Genomic DNA, 17,761 nt, shown 5'->3' with positions numbered 1-17,761 from the left:
TTTACAACACAGTTTAGTGGAGAATAGAACAAAAGCCATTTCAATTTTTATGGATTTTTATTTTTCATTAAAAATTTATTTCATTCATAAACCGTACACTGCACTTAAAAAAAAAAAAAAAAGAAAAAAAAAAAAGAAGATATTTTGTGCATAGACAAAATCTAACTAAATATAATGTATGTGCACTGTGGCTTCTGCAGTTCAAAGCTTAAAGGAGGAGAATCTTTTCCCCTCCCAACCCCATAAACAAACAACATCTATCAATACAAAGTGACAAGTAATAGATGTTACGTTCAAAAGATCTCATTATCTGAAGTCAGCCACACTTTGCTTGTCATACCATTCCAATGAATCTATTAGAATCAAACTGTGTGTATGTGTATGTGGTTTTTAGTGCTGTTTATCCCTTTTTACAGAGAACAGTGGCATTACAATATCATTACACTGAGATTTACATCTACACTTAAGCAACTAAGGCTCAAGCTAGTCTTGAAATGTTGATGCAAAAATACAACTGGGTCCTAAACGATTCTCTCAGAGTAAATTATGTGTGTAGTTCTCTGCCATATAGCAAAGTTCAATGCATCATCAGCAATTTGTCAAATTCTGTCAGTCTCTGGTTAAATACTTGTCAAAATTCTGTGCAGGGATGAACATATTTAAACAACTTTTAAAATCTTCACCAAGGCCATCAAGTTCAAAACTGAGAAATAGCTTCTCTAATGATTGACAAAAAACAAAACAACAACAAAAAAAATAGAGCAAGTAACAGGTGAGAAAATACATCACAATATTGCAAACAAAGGGTAGACATGAATAATGAAACAATGGAATTATTTATGAATATAAAGCATTAACACTACAGGCCAAACACATTCATTTGATATTTCAAACAGATAAAATAAGGTCACAGTTCGGAGCATTGGATAATACACCAACACAAGAAAAGAAAAATATATAGCTATATAGTTTTAAGGAAATTGGAATTTGAGTAAGATCACAAAAGTGTTTCATGAAAAGAAAGGTGTCAGGTCCATATACTTTGCTTTTCTGTTTTAGGAAATTTCAAAAACTTTCGGTCAAGTTTATACTATTTGTTATGTTTAATTATTTTATTGAAATGTCACAATTGAGATTCTTGACAAACTCACACTTACTACTTACTAAAAGGGGTTTTCATCAAAATGGTGTGACTTCAACTTTCCTTCCAGCTGAATATACTTTCTGAATGCAATTTGTGTTTGTTTTTCATACATATGGTGTAAAAATCTATATAAAATGTAAATAATAGATAAAATAACTGTTTACAATAATATTGTGATGTGAATGTTGCAGTACGGTCTTTACAGTATGCTTTCTATAATAGTTGTCACAGGATGAACGTGATTTCACCTAATGCAAGATGTTCCTGGAGCAACATCTTTGTTGGTGCTGGAACAACATTCCAATCAACCAATCAGATTTGACGTACATGTTTACAGTTTAGTTTAGGCTTACAACCAGGTTCTACATAATGCTTCTACATTAGTGTTATTCACCTGTGATTTCCCTCTGATTTTAGGGATAACTTATGGGTAAGGTTAGGTTTAGGGGTAGGACTACATTTTCGGGCAAGGATGCTGTTTCAGGATAAACAAACTATATTGACCCAGGAACATGTCTTACTTGGCAAAATCACGGTGACCATTGTCACAGTTAAGGCTAGTTCATGCAAAAAGTCCTTCATAAGTTTGGAGGAGGACACCGATGTATTGCTACTCTTTGGTTGGTGACAGGTAACGTGACATGAAGCGCTTCACTGTTGAGGCTTGTAGCAATAGACACCGTACAGCTTCTGCTTTTTGTCAGGGAAGCCAACAAAGCGAACCGCAGCCTCCGTGGGGCTGCAGTTCTTCCTGGGCCTGGTGATAGGGTAACGAACGCTACCGTCGGCCAGCCAACCGGCATCACAACGGTCGTATCCACGCAGCTTCCAGGCAGCATACATATGGCCCACCTTTGCAATCTCAGCTCCATCTCTCTCGCACGCATTGACAGCCTCCTCATAGTCCAGCTTCTTGGGCTGGATCAGGAAGTAAAAGCTGCCTGTGATGTAAAACAAAGAGTTTCAGGGTTGTGGACACAGACACTGCTAAATGTTATACAGAATTTAACTGTTTAACTCACCTTTAAGGCTGGCTGTGAAGCAGAACACATCATAGCGGCTGTTGGACTTGTCCCTCCTGCCGTAGTTTCTCAGTCCGGCTGAGGTCCTTGCACCTCCACAGGGCTCTCTGGGTTTGGTGATAGGATACTGCACGGTTCCGTCATTGAGCCAGCCGGCATTGCACCAATCCAGCCCACTTCTCCATTCATCGTAGAGCTGCTCGAAAGAGGCGACCACAGCGTCCTGCTCCAGACACGCAGCCTCAGCGTTTTGGAAGTTGAAGTTGTACCGCCCCAAACGAGGGGAGTATGGGAAAACAACCCCTGTGAATGAAAGTGAATTTTCCCCTGAGGAAAAGTTTGACTGAGTTTAACATTAGGTTGATTTGATGAATGTATTTTATGACCGCCCAAATGACCGAACGCATAAGAGCGATATTAGTAAAAGCCTTAGTTTTACAGAGTTCCCTGCTTAGTTAAAAAGATTTACGTACATGGTACAGTGTTAGGAAAAAAAAGCTATTCAAAAAGAGAGAAAATTACTTGCAGGGTTTAGGCTTTTCAATCTTATACTCCATTGTTCCAAGGTAACAATGGCTAGTTATGCCAGCCTGCTTCATTATGCTCATGCACCTCACTTTTGTGTGTAAAGATCCCCATAGTTTCTCTGGAACCAAGTCTGCAATGGTGGTCTTGGCCAAGAACAAGAACTACAGGGTATTACAGGAGAATGAGCTAATGATAAGTGGGAAATACAAAAGTTGAAAGAAACATAAGAGAGCATCTTCACATTTCAAGTGCTAATGTGTAGCTCTGTGGTAATGTTGATGACTGTTTACTAAAATTACCTGTTACCAGAATACAAATTCTGAACTATAGAAAGTAAATAAAATATGTTTGTAAAGTAATGGCAATGTGTTTTAGATTACAGTCAGTTCATTTTTCAAGTGTGCTGCACACATCCTGAAAAGTGAAGCCAAAACATTTCGATTCCGGTGGCTAACTGCAGTATAGGTCATAAACCCCACCCTCTCCATGTAATCGAATGGGACATGAGCCAAAAACACACACACACACACACACACACACACACACACACACACACACACACACACACACACACACACATATATATATATATATATATATATATATATATATATATATATATATAATTAAATTCCAATTACTCTTCAAATATTTTTTCCCTAAGATGTTGTCTGTCATTTGAGGTATTTCTTATCATGCCGATGTAAGTTCAAGTGTTTTTCCTCCCAAAAAAGTTTGGTTTTAGTTAGTTATTTGATGCTATAAAATGGGGTGTAACATCATTATTGACAGCTGTGCTTGTGATCGAATCTGCGGGAGTGGGAATATGGGCAGGACCTTGACGCAGACTTGTGCTCAGGGCTGCACGATTAATCGCAATAAAACCGCACGCGATTTGGCAAAGGCTGCGATTATCTTATGCGCAGCGGGTCAGTGGAGTGCGGCTGATCGGTAGTAAATACTGCTCCATCTGAACGCCAGAGGGCGCTCTCATGCAAACACGCTAAATATGCCCCGCTGCAGAACTACAATAACGCCGCATCATTCCAGGAAATCCCTATCGCTGTTGCTGAATAAACAGAAGATTGAAACGCTTTGATTAAACATGACTTATAATACATGACTGCCTTGTGTGTAAGAAGGCACATCTTCATCTCACAGAAGGATGCTCAACTGTCGTTATGAAGTGAGTTTGGAGTAAATGCATGTTATTAAATGTTGTCTTTTGTTGGACAAGAGGTTCATAAATGATCTCGTGTTTTGGAAAGATGTTTTGACGCGTGTTGCTTTTTAAAATGCACGTTATAAGTGACTCAAACTCACAGTGCTTTCAGATGGAGCAGCGTTTACAGAGCCGTACATTACTGACTGCACATAACAAATAATCGCAGCCTTTGCGATTTCAAAATCGCGATAATCCAAATCGATTTAAGTGTGATTACATGTAAATTGCGATTAATTGTGTAGCCCTACTTGTGCTCCAACTGATGTAATCGGCAACGACCATTTCTGGGTTTCTATTTTGGCTTCATTTTTCTATACAGTGGAAGGAACTGGAGACACTTCATCATTTTTTTTTATTTTTTTTTTACAGTCTATAATACATGCCAATGCAGACACATATAACATATCTGCTGTTTTATGACCAGTTGGCTATTGATTGTTTAATTTTCAATAGTAAGTCACTTTGGTTTAAAAGAGCCTGCTAAATGAATACATATAAATGTTACAGGTTAAATGATTACTTATGTGACAGCATAAAAAACTAAAGTTACCTTGCAGTTCAAGGTCCACTTCGACAGTCTTGTCATTCAAGCCATTGATGATCTCACACCTGTATGTGCCATAGTCCTTCAGATTTAGGTTTGTAATAACCAAGGTAGCATCATTGTCATCCGCCCCCAACAGGTAAACGCGGTCCTCGAAATTTCCGTATTTCTTCTTGTGGAACCCCATGGACATCAACACGTCGGTCTCAGTCGAGTCATCCTCAAGCTTTGTCCACTTGATTCTGTTTCCGAACAAATTGGACAGACCTTCCAGTTTGCAGGGCAGAGTGATATTGTCTCCTCTGTTGGCGTAGACCTTGATTCTTTCATCTAAAATGAAACAAATAGAGGTTTCTCTCTCAATGGCTTCTTTGTATTGAAACCACACAGTAGGTCTAGTATATTTGTTTTATATGTTTACAAGGACAGGATGAGTTTAATTATATGAGATTTCCTTCCATCCTTTTATTGGTTTGATTTTATCCATATGTCTTAAAGTTTTAAAGAAGCCTGCAATCTTCACAAAACGGGAAGAAACACAGTGCCACGCAAATCTCAGCCGAAGAAATACTCAAATTTAATGGAATCAGATGGTACACTTGCACACAAACTGGGCTACCACAGACATTATTCTCCCATTTTGTGTCAATAAGGACATATGTTCCCCTACCCCTCTAAAACTGTTTGCTAACTGATGCTGTGTCTGTATCTCTGGTAGTAGTTGCTATGTCTGCATGTGGTTAGGGGCATAATTGTCTCATTCAGTTCCACAAGATGTTTCCTGATCTCTGCTTGAGCCTTGGGAGGCCCTAATCCATCACAGCTCCATGATGGAAGATTTGATAGATATCAAGGAAACTAAAACCGACCCAAGAGTTCTCCATGCCAGCTATACACCGCTATCAAAGTGTCGATTGCACAGCAGACATAATTCGATTTAGCTTAAGGCACCATTCAGTCTCTCTTTTCCCTATGGTTTAAACTGTCCACAGATGTGCTTTGCCAAATCATTTAACCAATAATTTCAAGTAAACTCAAATCCTTTTTGTTTATCTACACCATCAACTGATTCATGTAAGCATGGGCTGGGCAACCTGTCAATCTAAAAAGATTAAGACAAAGACAAAGGCACTTTTTCTGTTAAGCCATGACCAGCATGTTCTACAAATAACCTTTATACTCAGGTGAAGTTTATCTGTAGGAAAACCTTTCCCATATGCTAAAAACAAATATGGAACTCATTAGCAAGACTTTCTGTCTTCTGCATCAAACCATTTACTTTACCGTAGTCCTTTATTACTACTCACTCGACTAAGCTGGAAACTTCTTAACCATAACCATGTGCCCAACCTGTGCTCAGAATGAATGTATACATGTTCTTAACATCTGAGCGTTTCATGGATCAGAAGCCATGTTAAACTGTACTGTTCTCCACCTTTAATTATACAGCACTTAATTCACATTATGACCAACTGATGAAATATTCTCCTCTTTCCAGAAGTAATTAAATCCTAGCCCATTTCTTACAATCATTACCACATCTGATCCCTTTTTACACATTGTGAGTCATTCACTCTCTCACTCTCACTTTCTTCCAATTAAACTCTCGCTTAGGAGACAGTGTGCCAAAGTGGCATGCTGTAACCAGAAGGAACAGATGAATAATCTCTCATCAAATACACCCTCCAGTAATGACAGCAGCTACCAGTTTTGGAAATTTATAACTAAGCTTTTTGGATTAGGGCTCCACACATGCAAGAGCTCTCTTTGTTGGCTGACTATCTGTACAGCATAGCTGGTGTGATTTTGTACCAGTTTTGCACAGCTCTCAAATATCATCTCAAATCCTCTAACCCATAATGTTCTCCATATACCCAACTCCCACTAGTTCCCGTGACACCCATCCCCCATCTCCACCCACCCTTTATTCCTGCTCTTGTAAGCAAACAGAAGGAAAGTGTTTACTCTTGAACGGCAGAATGGAAGTGCCGTGGTGGTTTAAATATTTAAGTGCCTCTTTCCCACCCACCAAGAACTCAGCTATTTGGTGTAAGAAAGGATAGATATTTTTTTTTCCCCAGAGAAAACTGTAATTGAGGTCCGTGACTAAAGGAGTCATAATAATGTAGAAATAATCTAAATGATTATAATAATAAATAAAGTATTACAAAATTATAACAACAAATAACAATAATAAATATACATTTTAATATTATTAAAAAGTTAATTTAATAAAAGTAGAGGAAGAGAATATTATTAAGATAATTATTAATATGTTGAAATAAACATATGCAAATAAAACAATGCTTGACAATTTATTAAAAAAGCAAAAGTAAAGTAAGCAAGCAGACTCCAAATAATATTTCAAGTAGTTAGACAATAGGTTATATAACCAAGTCATCAGAGACATTTGCAACCTGAAGTATAAACAGATATATTTTTTAATTAAAACAATCATTCAACATTGCCATTGTAATACACATGTTTGGGCCCCATTGGCATCTTGTACACATCTGCTGCATAAATGGGGTTGGAGTCCCACAGTTTATATGGTTGTGAGGTACACAACCCTAAATGCATAAAAGCACACTGATTAGAGCTTCACATCTGTGTATACAAGTGACATATGGAATCGCTCCCTCACAGTCAGACAGTCTTGATGGCTAAACTTCACTTCCTACACTTTGCTGAGCAAGCAGAGGTCAGTGGGGTATGAACATGAATTATTGCACACAGCTGGACAACAATCCCGCTATCATAACCATCTTGTGCACTGACATTTAGATTCTGCCTCTTTCTCCCCGTTTGCATGTGTTATAGTGAGTTTATTTGAAAGTCCTTCCTTCATTATCTCCCCTTTTCTCTCATCCATCACACACAAAGCCATTCTCTTTCTTTTTCACACACCCCTTACTCAGCCATGCCTGACTAATGGCTGAATTGTGTCTTGAACAGGGCCTCCGTGAATCAGGCCTGTCTTGAGCAGTCACTAAGTGCCTAAAACTATAAGAAACTTTTACTTCTTCATCCAGTCCCTACCTTCTCTCCATCAGCCCCAGTCCAGCCCAATCAATACACACCCATAAATTTACAGACCATTACATCAGAAGGAAAATAACTGCATTCAGAGAGGGGCTCTTTACATTTTTAGAGGCTGTTAATCTTGCTGTAGCTCCTGTCAGATACATACATTCAGTGGCTTCACTGTAAAATGGACTTGGCAACGGCCAGCATACAGCTGGGAATATAAAGGTTCACTGTGTGGCTCTTCAGCCACTAATATGCTCCTGACATCACTGGCTGTCAGGGACTGATCTTGCATTTACCCTCAAGAAAAGGTAATAGCCGCTTTCCACGGTCAGTTCAGTGTTGGCTCACATCCTCCACTAACTGTCAACAACTGTAAAACAACTGTTAAATTACCTGCAGCAGATGTTTTAGAGCTTATGAAAGTCTGTGGTGAGCTGAATCTTTGTGGGTGTGTGTGTGTGCATGTGTATAGTGGGAGGAGCCTTGGAGTATTTTAGAGATGAATAGTGTAATAGAATAGAATAATACAATTCAAATCTGGTGATAGCATTGAGGAAATTATGTTCATCCATGGTACATATTTTTTGTCTTATCCCTCATTCTTATTAGCGTTTAACTTTGTAGTCTTATTTCTATAAATGATACTGTGCAGTTTTTGAGAATTACATTTATCTTACCACATTATCATATGCACATAGACACATAAACAGATGCATGCTGAAACGTAAATTAATTAATTAATTCATGCACGAAGGGATCAAAAGTGGTTCTTACCTTGTGCTTCAACATGTAGACTGCTTGCAAAGAAAAACAATGCCAAGGAAAACAGAGCGATCATCTTGTCTTTTTGTGTCTTTGCCTAAAGGCCTCTTGACTAGAAAAGCAAATTACTAAAATAAAATAAAAAACGGGGAAAAGAAATAAATGCAATTGGGCAATAAAACTGGAGAGTCCAGACAAATACTTTCTTCCCGTTGTTGTCGATGTAGGTGTTGGTAGTTGTGCCACAAGAAAGATTGGGCTCCTAAGAGGTCCATTCAAAAGGCTTATATTGAAGCCCTGGCCAAACATAGCCACTCCCCCTCCCCTTAGAGAGAGATGAAGCCCATCACCCTACATTGTGTGTCTGTGTGTGTGTGTGTGTGTGTGTGTGTGTGTGTATGCGTGTGGACTCCCTCATTTAAGAACAGCTTCCCTTTCTGCCATGCATGGCTCTCCGTTTAGATTTAAGGGGAGATGTGCGGACTACAATGTGTTGTTTGTGCTGGCTACAGTATGGTTAACAGGATTTATATAAGGACTATAATGTAACCATGTCTTTAAAATGAGAAGAAAAAGCCTTTAAAGAATAAAAAATAAAATAAAAAAAACAGTTTAAGTTCTCCAAATGTGACCCTAGATCACAAAACAAGTCATAAGTTGCACAGGTATATTTGTGGCAATAGCCAACAACATTGTATGGGTAAAAATTATTGATTTTTCTTTTATGCCAAAAATCATTAGGATATTAAGTAAATATCATGTTCCACGAATATATTTTGTAAATTTCCTACCGTAAATATATAAAACATTTATTTTTGTGAGTGAATGCAGCACAATCGCGAACAGAAATGGACAACTTTAAAGGCGATTTTCTCAATGTTTTTATTTTTTTGCACCCTCAGATTCCAGATTTTCAAATAGTTGTCTCTCGACCAAATATAGTCATATCCTAACAAACCATACATCAATGGAAAAAGTATTTATTTAGTTTTCAGATGATGTATAAATCTCAATTTCAGAAAATTTACCCATGTGACTGGTTTTGTGGTCCAGGTTCACAAATGTTGATTGATCAACTTTATACAGGCATCTTGTCTAATAGTATATTAGTCCCAGAAACCCACTTTAAATATTTCTTTCTCAACATTTAGTCTAAGGCCCCGTCCACACTACTGCGTTTTCGTTTAAAAACGGAGACCTTTTGCTACGTTTGCACCTTCCGTCCACACTAAAACGGCAAAAACGGAGACCCAAAACGGAGAAGTTTCGAAACGCTGCCGACCCGTTTTTCGTTTTGAATCTCCGGAGGGCGTTTTAGTCTGGACGGGTCAAAACGGAGGACTTTAGAAACGATGACGTAGTAGAGGCTCACGCTCGGCTCTATGATTGGGTGTCATCAGTCATGGCGTATATCTTTGCTAGCAGCTGTTGTGCAAGTAAATTCTGCATTTTACAATGCTATAACTGCCTACATGCGCCGGAGGCAAACTATTATTCGAGCGATCTGTGACAATTCCCGTGTGCAGCGGCGGTATCGACCGTACATGGAGCGTCGGTTTTGGGTTAACCCGGGAAGAACCAGCGCATGGTGGGATAATTTTATCAATGAAGTTGTGTTTACACCGGCACGCGCATGCCCAGTGTTGGTGAATGGTCACGTGATCCGCGTTTTCAGTCGTTTTAATGTGGACGGAGATCAATTCTAATACGCGCAGCTAAAACGCTGGTGTGGACGGAGATCGTATTCGTTTTAATTCTCCGTTTCTAAACTAAAACGCAGTAGTGTGGACGGGGCCTAAGGTCTTCAAAGTAAATCTGTCCAACAGTGAGCATGTCTCACTGGAAACAATGGACTCCCCACTAATAATTCAAAACCTTGAACACCATTCATGCTCTCCAAATGCTGAATTACACAACCTCTCCACATGCTTGTAATACATGACTAGTGCAGTGTGACTTTGCTGATTGTTTTTTCATGTGTATGTACTTGCTGTGTTATGATGTTTTACATCAAGGCCTGCCAGACATATTTTTGATCAGCCAAGAAATCCAAAAAACATCCACCTTCTCATCTGCCCATCTTCTTTGTTCCTCTTGAAACCTCTTCTTCACCTAACATAACTCCCTTTTCAGATTACTTAATTGAAGCTTGTACTGATAAGTAAATATATGGCCCACTTCACCTAAATAAAAGTATGTCTGGACTCTAAAAAGACCTCATTATCACAGGAGAAGAGATAGGATGGGGATGTGGAAGGAGAATGTGTGGTCCATCAAGGATGTTTTCTTAGTGGTCTCGATGGAGTGACGGTGAAAGGGAGTAACCTGTTCAACGCAAATGATGTCCATAGTTATTTCAGCTGTGATTTACAGATTCTAGGTGAGAAGACACCCTTCATCCCCACAAGGCCTTGTCTTAGACTAAAGCTCCATCGAGTCATATGTTCCCCACCCTGAAAAAAAAAAAAAAAAAAAAAAAACTCACAGAAGACAGAGGCCGTTATTTCTTACACACACACTATGGAAAATGAGGAAGGGTCTCTGGGTTGCAGCATGACTGACTGGAAATGTGGGTCTAAAACATTTATTAATTCTTGATTACCCCAGATGATGTCATGAGTTGCTTATTTCTTTCCAAACACTTAAACACAAAAGGACCAATTTGCAGAAATAATCATGGCAGTTATGAAAGCTAGTTTAGGCAATTTGTCTGTTTGCTCTTGAAGCCAATTTTATTTTTGGTTAAAAGGTGTAACAAGGTGTAGTTTTGAGTTGTTAAGCTAAAAGAAAACAGATTTTTCCACTGTTGAAATCTATGAATGACTTGATAAAAGAGAACAGTTTTAAAATATACTGTACAAATCTTTAAAGGCTTTATGAAAGTAAGGAAACCAGGATATTTAACTAATAAATTATTTTGTTATCTCTATCAACGACAAAAAGTGTAGAGCTCATCAGAACATTTAAGTCTGGACTAAATCCTTCTGCTTTATTGAATTATGAACCCAAAGTCTTATTTGGAGCCAAAGGCTAGGGAGTTGAAACCATGTTTAGTTGTATGTGGCTATAAGCCATACTGCACATCTGGAACATTTGTGGTACATGTAAGCATACAGTTCATTCGGGTTTATTTAGCAGACTCACAGTCTTCATCAAGAACTAATTTTTTAGACTTGAAATGCCCCTAATTCTGCCTAGTGATGGCAATAATAAAAACACAAGCTTTTATAGCAACACCTACCAAACAAGCTTCCCAGTGTTTAATGGATGGCGCATGGAGGTACTCACCTCATAATACAGTAAAGGAAAAGTTCACCCAAAAATCATTTACTCACCCTCATATGGCTTTCTTTCATGGAACATGATAAGATTGAGAAGAAAATCAGAAGTTTATAGTGGAATTTCTAAGTTGCTCTTTTTCATACATTGAAAGTGAATGGTGGCCATATAGCTATCAAGACATATTTTTATAATATTTAGTAAATACTTAAAACTTAAATTTATGTCACTCAAACAAAGCTACCATGTGGCTACTGAAGATTTAGTACATGGGTTATATGAATAAATTTGATGATGTTTTTCTGATCAGGAGCTTTCCCTGATCTCAATCCACTTTATATGGAAGAGATTGGTATTGTGCCAGATTTCTAAAATATTAAATAAATAAATAATTTCAAATTTAAAACAAAACCTTTTAGGATTTTTTTTTTGGGGGATACTTCACAAAAAATGAACATTCTGTTATTTATTGTGTCACTGATATAACAACCTCATCAACACCAGACCCCTCACCACAGCCACTCATCAACACACAGTAAGCAGTTACCTTTTACTTCCCAATCGTCTGGTCTTGTTGTTACCACCTGGCACCTTACCTGAATTACTCACCTGCTACGATCCCTTCTCTTCATCATCCTTCGTCTTCCTCATCTCACAGCACAGCACCTGCAAGGAACACACAGACTGTTATCACTCAAGTTAAGTCTACTGAACGATCTGTATGCTGAACACTCACCTGCTTATCTCGGCTGCTCTCTGCTACCTGTAAATACAGTAAATCACCGTTACCAAAGTTACCTGTTTTGTCTCCTTCTGTACGTTGACAGAAGACCAGACCACCAAAATGCAACAAGGGACAGAGACGAGCGAAGATGGCCCACCGGACCCGTTCACGGAAGTGGTTTACGCCATTCGCCAATCACTGTCATCCACCACCGTTGTAACTACTTCTTCTGCCTCGTGAGGCCCATGGCCGTGGATTGCAGCTGGTTTCTTCTCCAATGTTCCTTATTCTTCAAAATGCAATCTCAACTGTTTCCCACCGAAAAGGGGAAAATCGCCTATATCATCTCACTACTCTCCGGACGTACATTGCAGTGGGCGTGGTTGATTTGGGACACCAACGGACCAGCAACCAGCTCACTAACGGCCTTCACCAACCATTTTAAGGAGGTATTCATTCCTACTGCTACGTCATTATCTGTGCATGATGAATTGTTCCATGTACGTCAAGGAAGAGCCTCTGTGAGTGATCATGCCCTCAGATTTCACACGTTGGCGGCCGTTAGTGGCTGGAATGAGACTGCTTTGCTTACAGCCTACCAGAGAGGTTTTAATGCAGAGATCCGCCGACAAATGGCCAACTACGATGATGTGATAGGACTTGAAGCCTTCATCCAAAAATCGATTTGCATCTCCCAACGTCTCACTGTATGCACGCTGGATCTGCCCGCTGCACATTCTCTTCCTGCCACACCATCTGTAGCCCTTCCAGCACCAGAACTGATGCAGATTGATTCCTTTCATCTTTCCTGTGTGGAGCGTCAGCATAGAATACAAAACCAACTGTACCTCTACTGTGGATCAGATGGATATCTGATTCCTAACTGTCTGGTCCGTCCGCCATGCCCAATGCTCTGGTTCAGCGCAAGCCCTCATAGATACTGGATCAGCTGGAAACGTAATTTCCCCTCAATCTTCTTCACCAACTCCAACTGAAAAGGAAACCCTGCTCACACATAATGAATATTCACTCCATCCTGGGAAGACTGCTGGGCCATGGCAGCATCAAGTTCTGCACCCCCACCGTGACGCTCCTCATTGGCTGCCTGCATCGAGAAGATCTCTTTTCTGATTCTGGAAAGTTCCACCACGACACCATCGACTTCCTGGGGTACATCTTCACCCGGCGCAGTGTACAGATGGACCAGAGGAAAGTGGATGCCATCTGAAGTTGGCCTCAGCCCACCACCATTAAGGACCTTCAGCGCTTCCTTGTCTTCGCCAACTTCTACCGCTGTTTCATCTCAAACTACAGTTCGATCAGCTCTCCACTCACCTCTATCCTAAAAGAACCGGCCCAAGTCTCTGTCCTGGAACCCCCTTGCCTCGAAAGCCTTCCAACAACTCCAAGAAGCCTTCTGTTCAGCTCCAACCCTGGTCTACCCCGATCCAGCATCACCCTTCATCGTGGATGTTGCCGCCTCTACGACTGGGGTTGGAGCTGTGTTATCACAGCAGCAGGGTGATCCACCAGTACTCCATCCATGTGCCTTTTCCAAGAACCTGTCCTCAGCAGAGCGGAACTTCGACATCGGAAACCGTGAGCTGTTGGCAATCAAACTTGCCTTGGAGGAGTGGAGACACTAGCTGGAGTGGGCTAATCATCAGTTCGAGGTGATAAGAGGTTAAATCCTCGTCAAGCACGTTAGGTTTTCTTCTTCACCTGATTCAATTTCATCGTCACTTACCATCCAGGAGACAAGAACCTCAGAGCAGATGCCCTCTCTCGCCTACATTACCTAGAGCCAGACTTGTCAAAAACCTGAACCTATACTCCCTCCAGCCATCATTGTGAGTCCTATCCAATGGTCTTTGAACGAACAAATTGCAGAAGCCCCATAATAGGAACCCGCTCCACCGGGAGGTCCTGAGTGACGAGCCTACGTTACACCGGCTATACGTCTGTCCCTCATGGACTCAGTCCATACGTCTCTGGACATCCAGGCAGCCAGCAAACCCTCTTGCTTCTCCGAAACAAGTACTGGTGGCCAGAAATGTCTCCAGATTCATCAAGGCCTGTTCAGTCTGTGCCATTTCACAAACTCCCCGTCATCTTCCTGCCAGTAAACTGGTTCCATTACCCATTCCCAATCGTCATTGGTCCCACATTGGCACTGACTTCGCTGCCACCTACCTCCCTCCGAATCCTACACTTACATCCTGGTTGTCGTCGACAGATTCACAAAAGCTGATCCCTCTGAAAGGGTTACCCACAGCATTGGGAACCGCAGAATCCTTATTTCAACCCGTTTTCTGAAATTTCAGATTACCGAAGACATAGGGCCCTATCTTGCACCCAGCGCAAGTGACTTTGTACACCGACGCATGTATCATTCCTATTTTGCACCCGCGCAAAGCGGACTTTTCCCTCCACAGAAGCACGTCGGTTAACTAAGAAATACACTTGCGCTCCCGGGGGCGGTTCAGCGCAAAGAGGAGGCGTGTTCCGGCGCAAACGTTCCTTCTTGCTATTTTGCAGGTTTAGAAAACAATTGCGCCACTAACCAGGAAAAAATAGTTTAAAGTCAGTGGCGCGTTGCGCATGTTATTCATAGGCTATTTTAAGGGCGCATGCTTGGCCATAATCAATGTAGCGTGTGCACAACGTGCACTTTGATTCTCTCATCTACACAGAAGCAGCAGTTTTCATTTTTGCAAATCATACATTATTACGATAGATAGATAGATAGATAGATAGATAGATAGATAAACAATTTATTATAAAAGCATACATCTAGCTTACACATTTACCCAAATTGACCGAAGTTAATTTGGGTGGGTTTCTCCATTTCAATGTAACTTCTCTCTTTTACGGCCGTGACGAGAGTGTTGCTCTCCTTGGCTGTGAACCGCTCCTGGCGCGCGCCTGGCAAATCCGCCGTTACAATAGCAATCCGCTATGGAAAAAGCGCATCTGCTCTTAAAGGGAATGTGAGATGACGCTCTGATTGGTTTATTTCACGTTACGCCCAAACCACACCTATGAATAATGAAGCTACTTCAGACCAACCCATTTTAGATTTGCGCCTGGCGCAAGAGTCATTTATCCCGCCGGGAAAATAGCAACAGCGCCGAGACCCGCCCACAAAGTTACTTGCGCTTTGCGCTTTGACACTTGCGTTTCAGATCGTTAAAATAGGGCCCATAGTCTCCAACCGTGGACCCCAGTCTTACTGCCACCAACACATACTCTCACGGATGCAACACCCTCATCAACACCAGACCCTTCAGCTCCACCCACTTGATCAGCTTCACCTGATTATTTACCCCACTGCACCTGCACCCACACATCAACACACAGTTCTTAAGTAGTCACCTTTCACTTCCCAATCGTCTGGCCTTGTTGTTACCACCCGTACAACCTACCTGACTCATTCCCTGAACTACTCACCTGCTATGATCCCTTCTCTTCATCATCCTTCGTCTTCCTCATCTCCAGATCATCGTCACCGTCACAGCACCTGCAAGGAACACAGAGACTATTATCACTCCAGTTAAGTCTACTGAACGATCTATATGCTGAACACTCTCCTGCTTATCTTGCCTGCTCTCTGCTACCTGTAAATAAACTACCATTACCAGAGTTACCTGTGTTGTCTCCTTCTGTACGTTGACTAACTAGTCTTATGTATGTGGATTCATTAATGTTTATATGTTAATAAAAGCCTAAATTAAATCTGTTTATCGTATAAAGTAATCATGTCTCTTAAGAAGACTGAATAAACTGTTTGATTCATATGGATTACTTCAACAATCTCTTCATGAACTTTTTGAATCTTCAAAGGTTTGTTGGAATGGACTTTTGATAGAGCGACATAAATCTCTCAGGTTTCAATAAAACTATCTTGTGTTTTGAAGATCAACGAAAGTCTAATGGGTTTGGAATGACATGAGGGTGAGTAGACTGTGACATAATTTTCATTTTTGGGTGAACTGTCCGTGACATAGGACATTCGGAAGGAAAAATATCAAGCAAATATAAACCTTACACTGAATGACACATCTTGTCCGAAAAATAAAGTCTGAAGGCTTAAATTTACAGTCTTAACCCCCTAATGTTATTTGTTTCAGCAATGATTAATGAATAATAATTACACAACAGCAACATGTAAGTGATCTATTATTTTAAAATCGTCAAACTGATCCCTTTTCCCTTAGAAGCATTGGTGTCCTTATAGTTAAATTGCCTCTGTGTAGAGATTAATCTTGATAAGCAATGGCAAGAGATCCCAATTTGATATGCTGCTTGGTGCTTTGCAGTGGGAAAGCTCCCAAAACAAACAAGGCACTTAAGTCTGTGTGTGTTGGCTGAGCCAACAGTAGAGGAAAATTATGTAGCTTTCCCATGTAACATAGGGTTCCTATTGCACCAGTACAGTTATTAAATGACTCATTTGTGCATGTGTTTCTGACTCAGAGTGTGAGTAAGCGTGTAAGGGAGTGTAACCAAACTTTTGTGTAGATGCAGTGATACTGTGCATAAAAAAAGCAATGAACATCTATGAGATAAATCTCTTCTGCCCCACCCAGGACCCTTCCCCAAACTTGCACCATTTCAGAGCCAAGTGTCTGAGGTGCTGAGCGTAATAACAGCTGGCCAGCAGTTTCAATATCATGCAGATGCTTTCTGCATTTGGCAGGGTGGTACAGTTCCCATCACCATCATGCTGTTTTCTGGTTGCCTTTAGGAGCTCTGCCAAGACAGCTAAAAAATGAACAATCCAGAGACTTCTTATGTAAAACAGTGCAATATCAGGTTTGATAACATTCATAAAAGGTAGAACGACAAAGACAAATGTGCATTAATGACATGAATAGATTTATGAATGAGATAAGATTCAGAGATAGATAATATACTATTAAGAGATAGTAGACATTTTCGTGCTGCACTTTATGTCCTTTAAACAGCTACGTAGAGTTGTGACTAGTGACCCATGAAACTTGAGCTCATACGTGTTACCTATACGTCATAGTTTGAGTGATAATTAGAAACACAGGCACTGCTCTCAAGGGTAAGTTGTGTGACGTGCGAGCAGACCTAAAAGGACTTTACTGGCGCATGAGAGACAAAGGCCCTATTGTGATTTTTATTGCTCCAGATTTTCCTGTGACTTCAAAACACAAATAATGAGATATCAAGACTGATTACCGTTAAAATGGTTCTCAATAGTGAATTGTATCATTAGTAAAAGCTCTCCAGAGAAGGAGGAAAGCAGCACAGAAGGTGCTGACTGATTGTGGGAGTGTGGGATGATGCAGTACTCTTGTCAGCATTAAAAGATCATCAGAGAAGAGATGAAGGGAGTATCTCTAGTGATGTCAATGTGGATTCACTGCATCCCCATATGCATTTCATTAGTTGTGGTTTTACATGATTGGCACAATTGTGTGGATATACCATCTGTGCATACCTGGCATATAAGGTGGTGATGGCATCAAAGGGC

General features: G+C 40.4%; 1 protein-coding gene across 2 annotated transcripts; it reads right to left on the bottom strand.

Moving 5' to 3' along the window:
- Nucleotides 1-38: 38 nt before the first annotated feature.
- hapln1a (hyaluronan and proteoglycan link protein 1a) lies at nt 39-8,525 on the bottom strand. 2 transcript variants are annotated; one of them, XM_082170061.1, is made up of 4 exons: nt 8,268-8,525; nt 4,470-4,793; nt 2,167-2,493; nt 39-2,085 (listed from the first exon to the last, which is right to left on the bottom strand). In XM_082170061.1, the coding sequence occupies exons 1-4, from the start codon at nt 8,329-8,331 to the stop codon at nt 1,796-1,798; spliced, it is 1,005 nt and encodes a 334-aa protein (XP_082026187.1). In that variant the 5' UTR covers nt 8,332-8,525; the 3' UTR covers nt 39-1,795. The 2 variants fall into 2 exon arrangements, with proteins under 2 accessions (XP_082026187.1, XP_082026188.1); XM_082170062.1 differs by having other exon boundaries at nt 2,167-2,469; nt 8,268-8,522.
- Between the last annotated feature and the right edge of the window lie 9,236 nt (nt 8,526-17,761).

Source organism: Leuciscus leuciscus (genome assembly GCF_965113295.1).
Source record: "Leuciscus leuciscus genome assembly, chromosome: 5".
Classification (NCBI taxonomy): Eukaryota; Metazoa; Chordata; class Actinopteri; order Cypriniformes; family Leuciscidae; genus Leuciscus; species Leuciscus leuciscus.
This window is presented reverse-complemented; position numbering and strand designations above follow the sequence as displayed.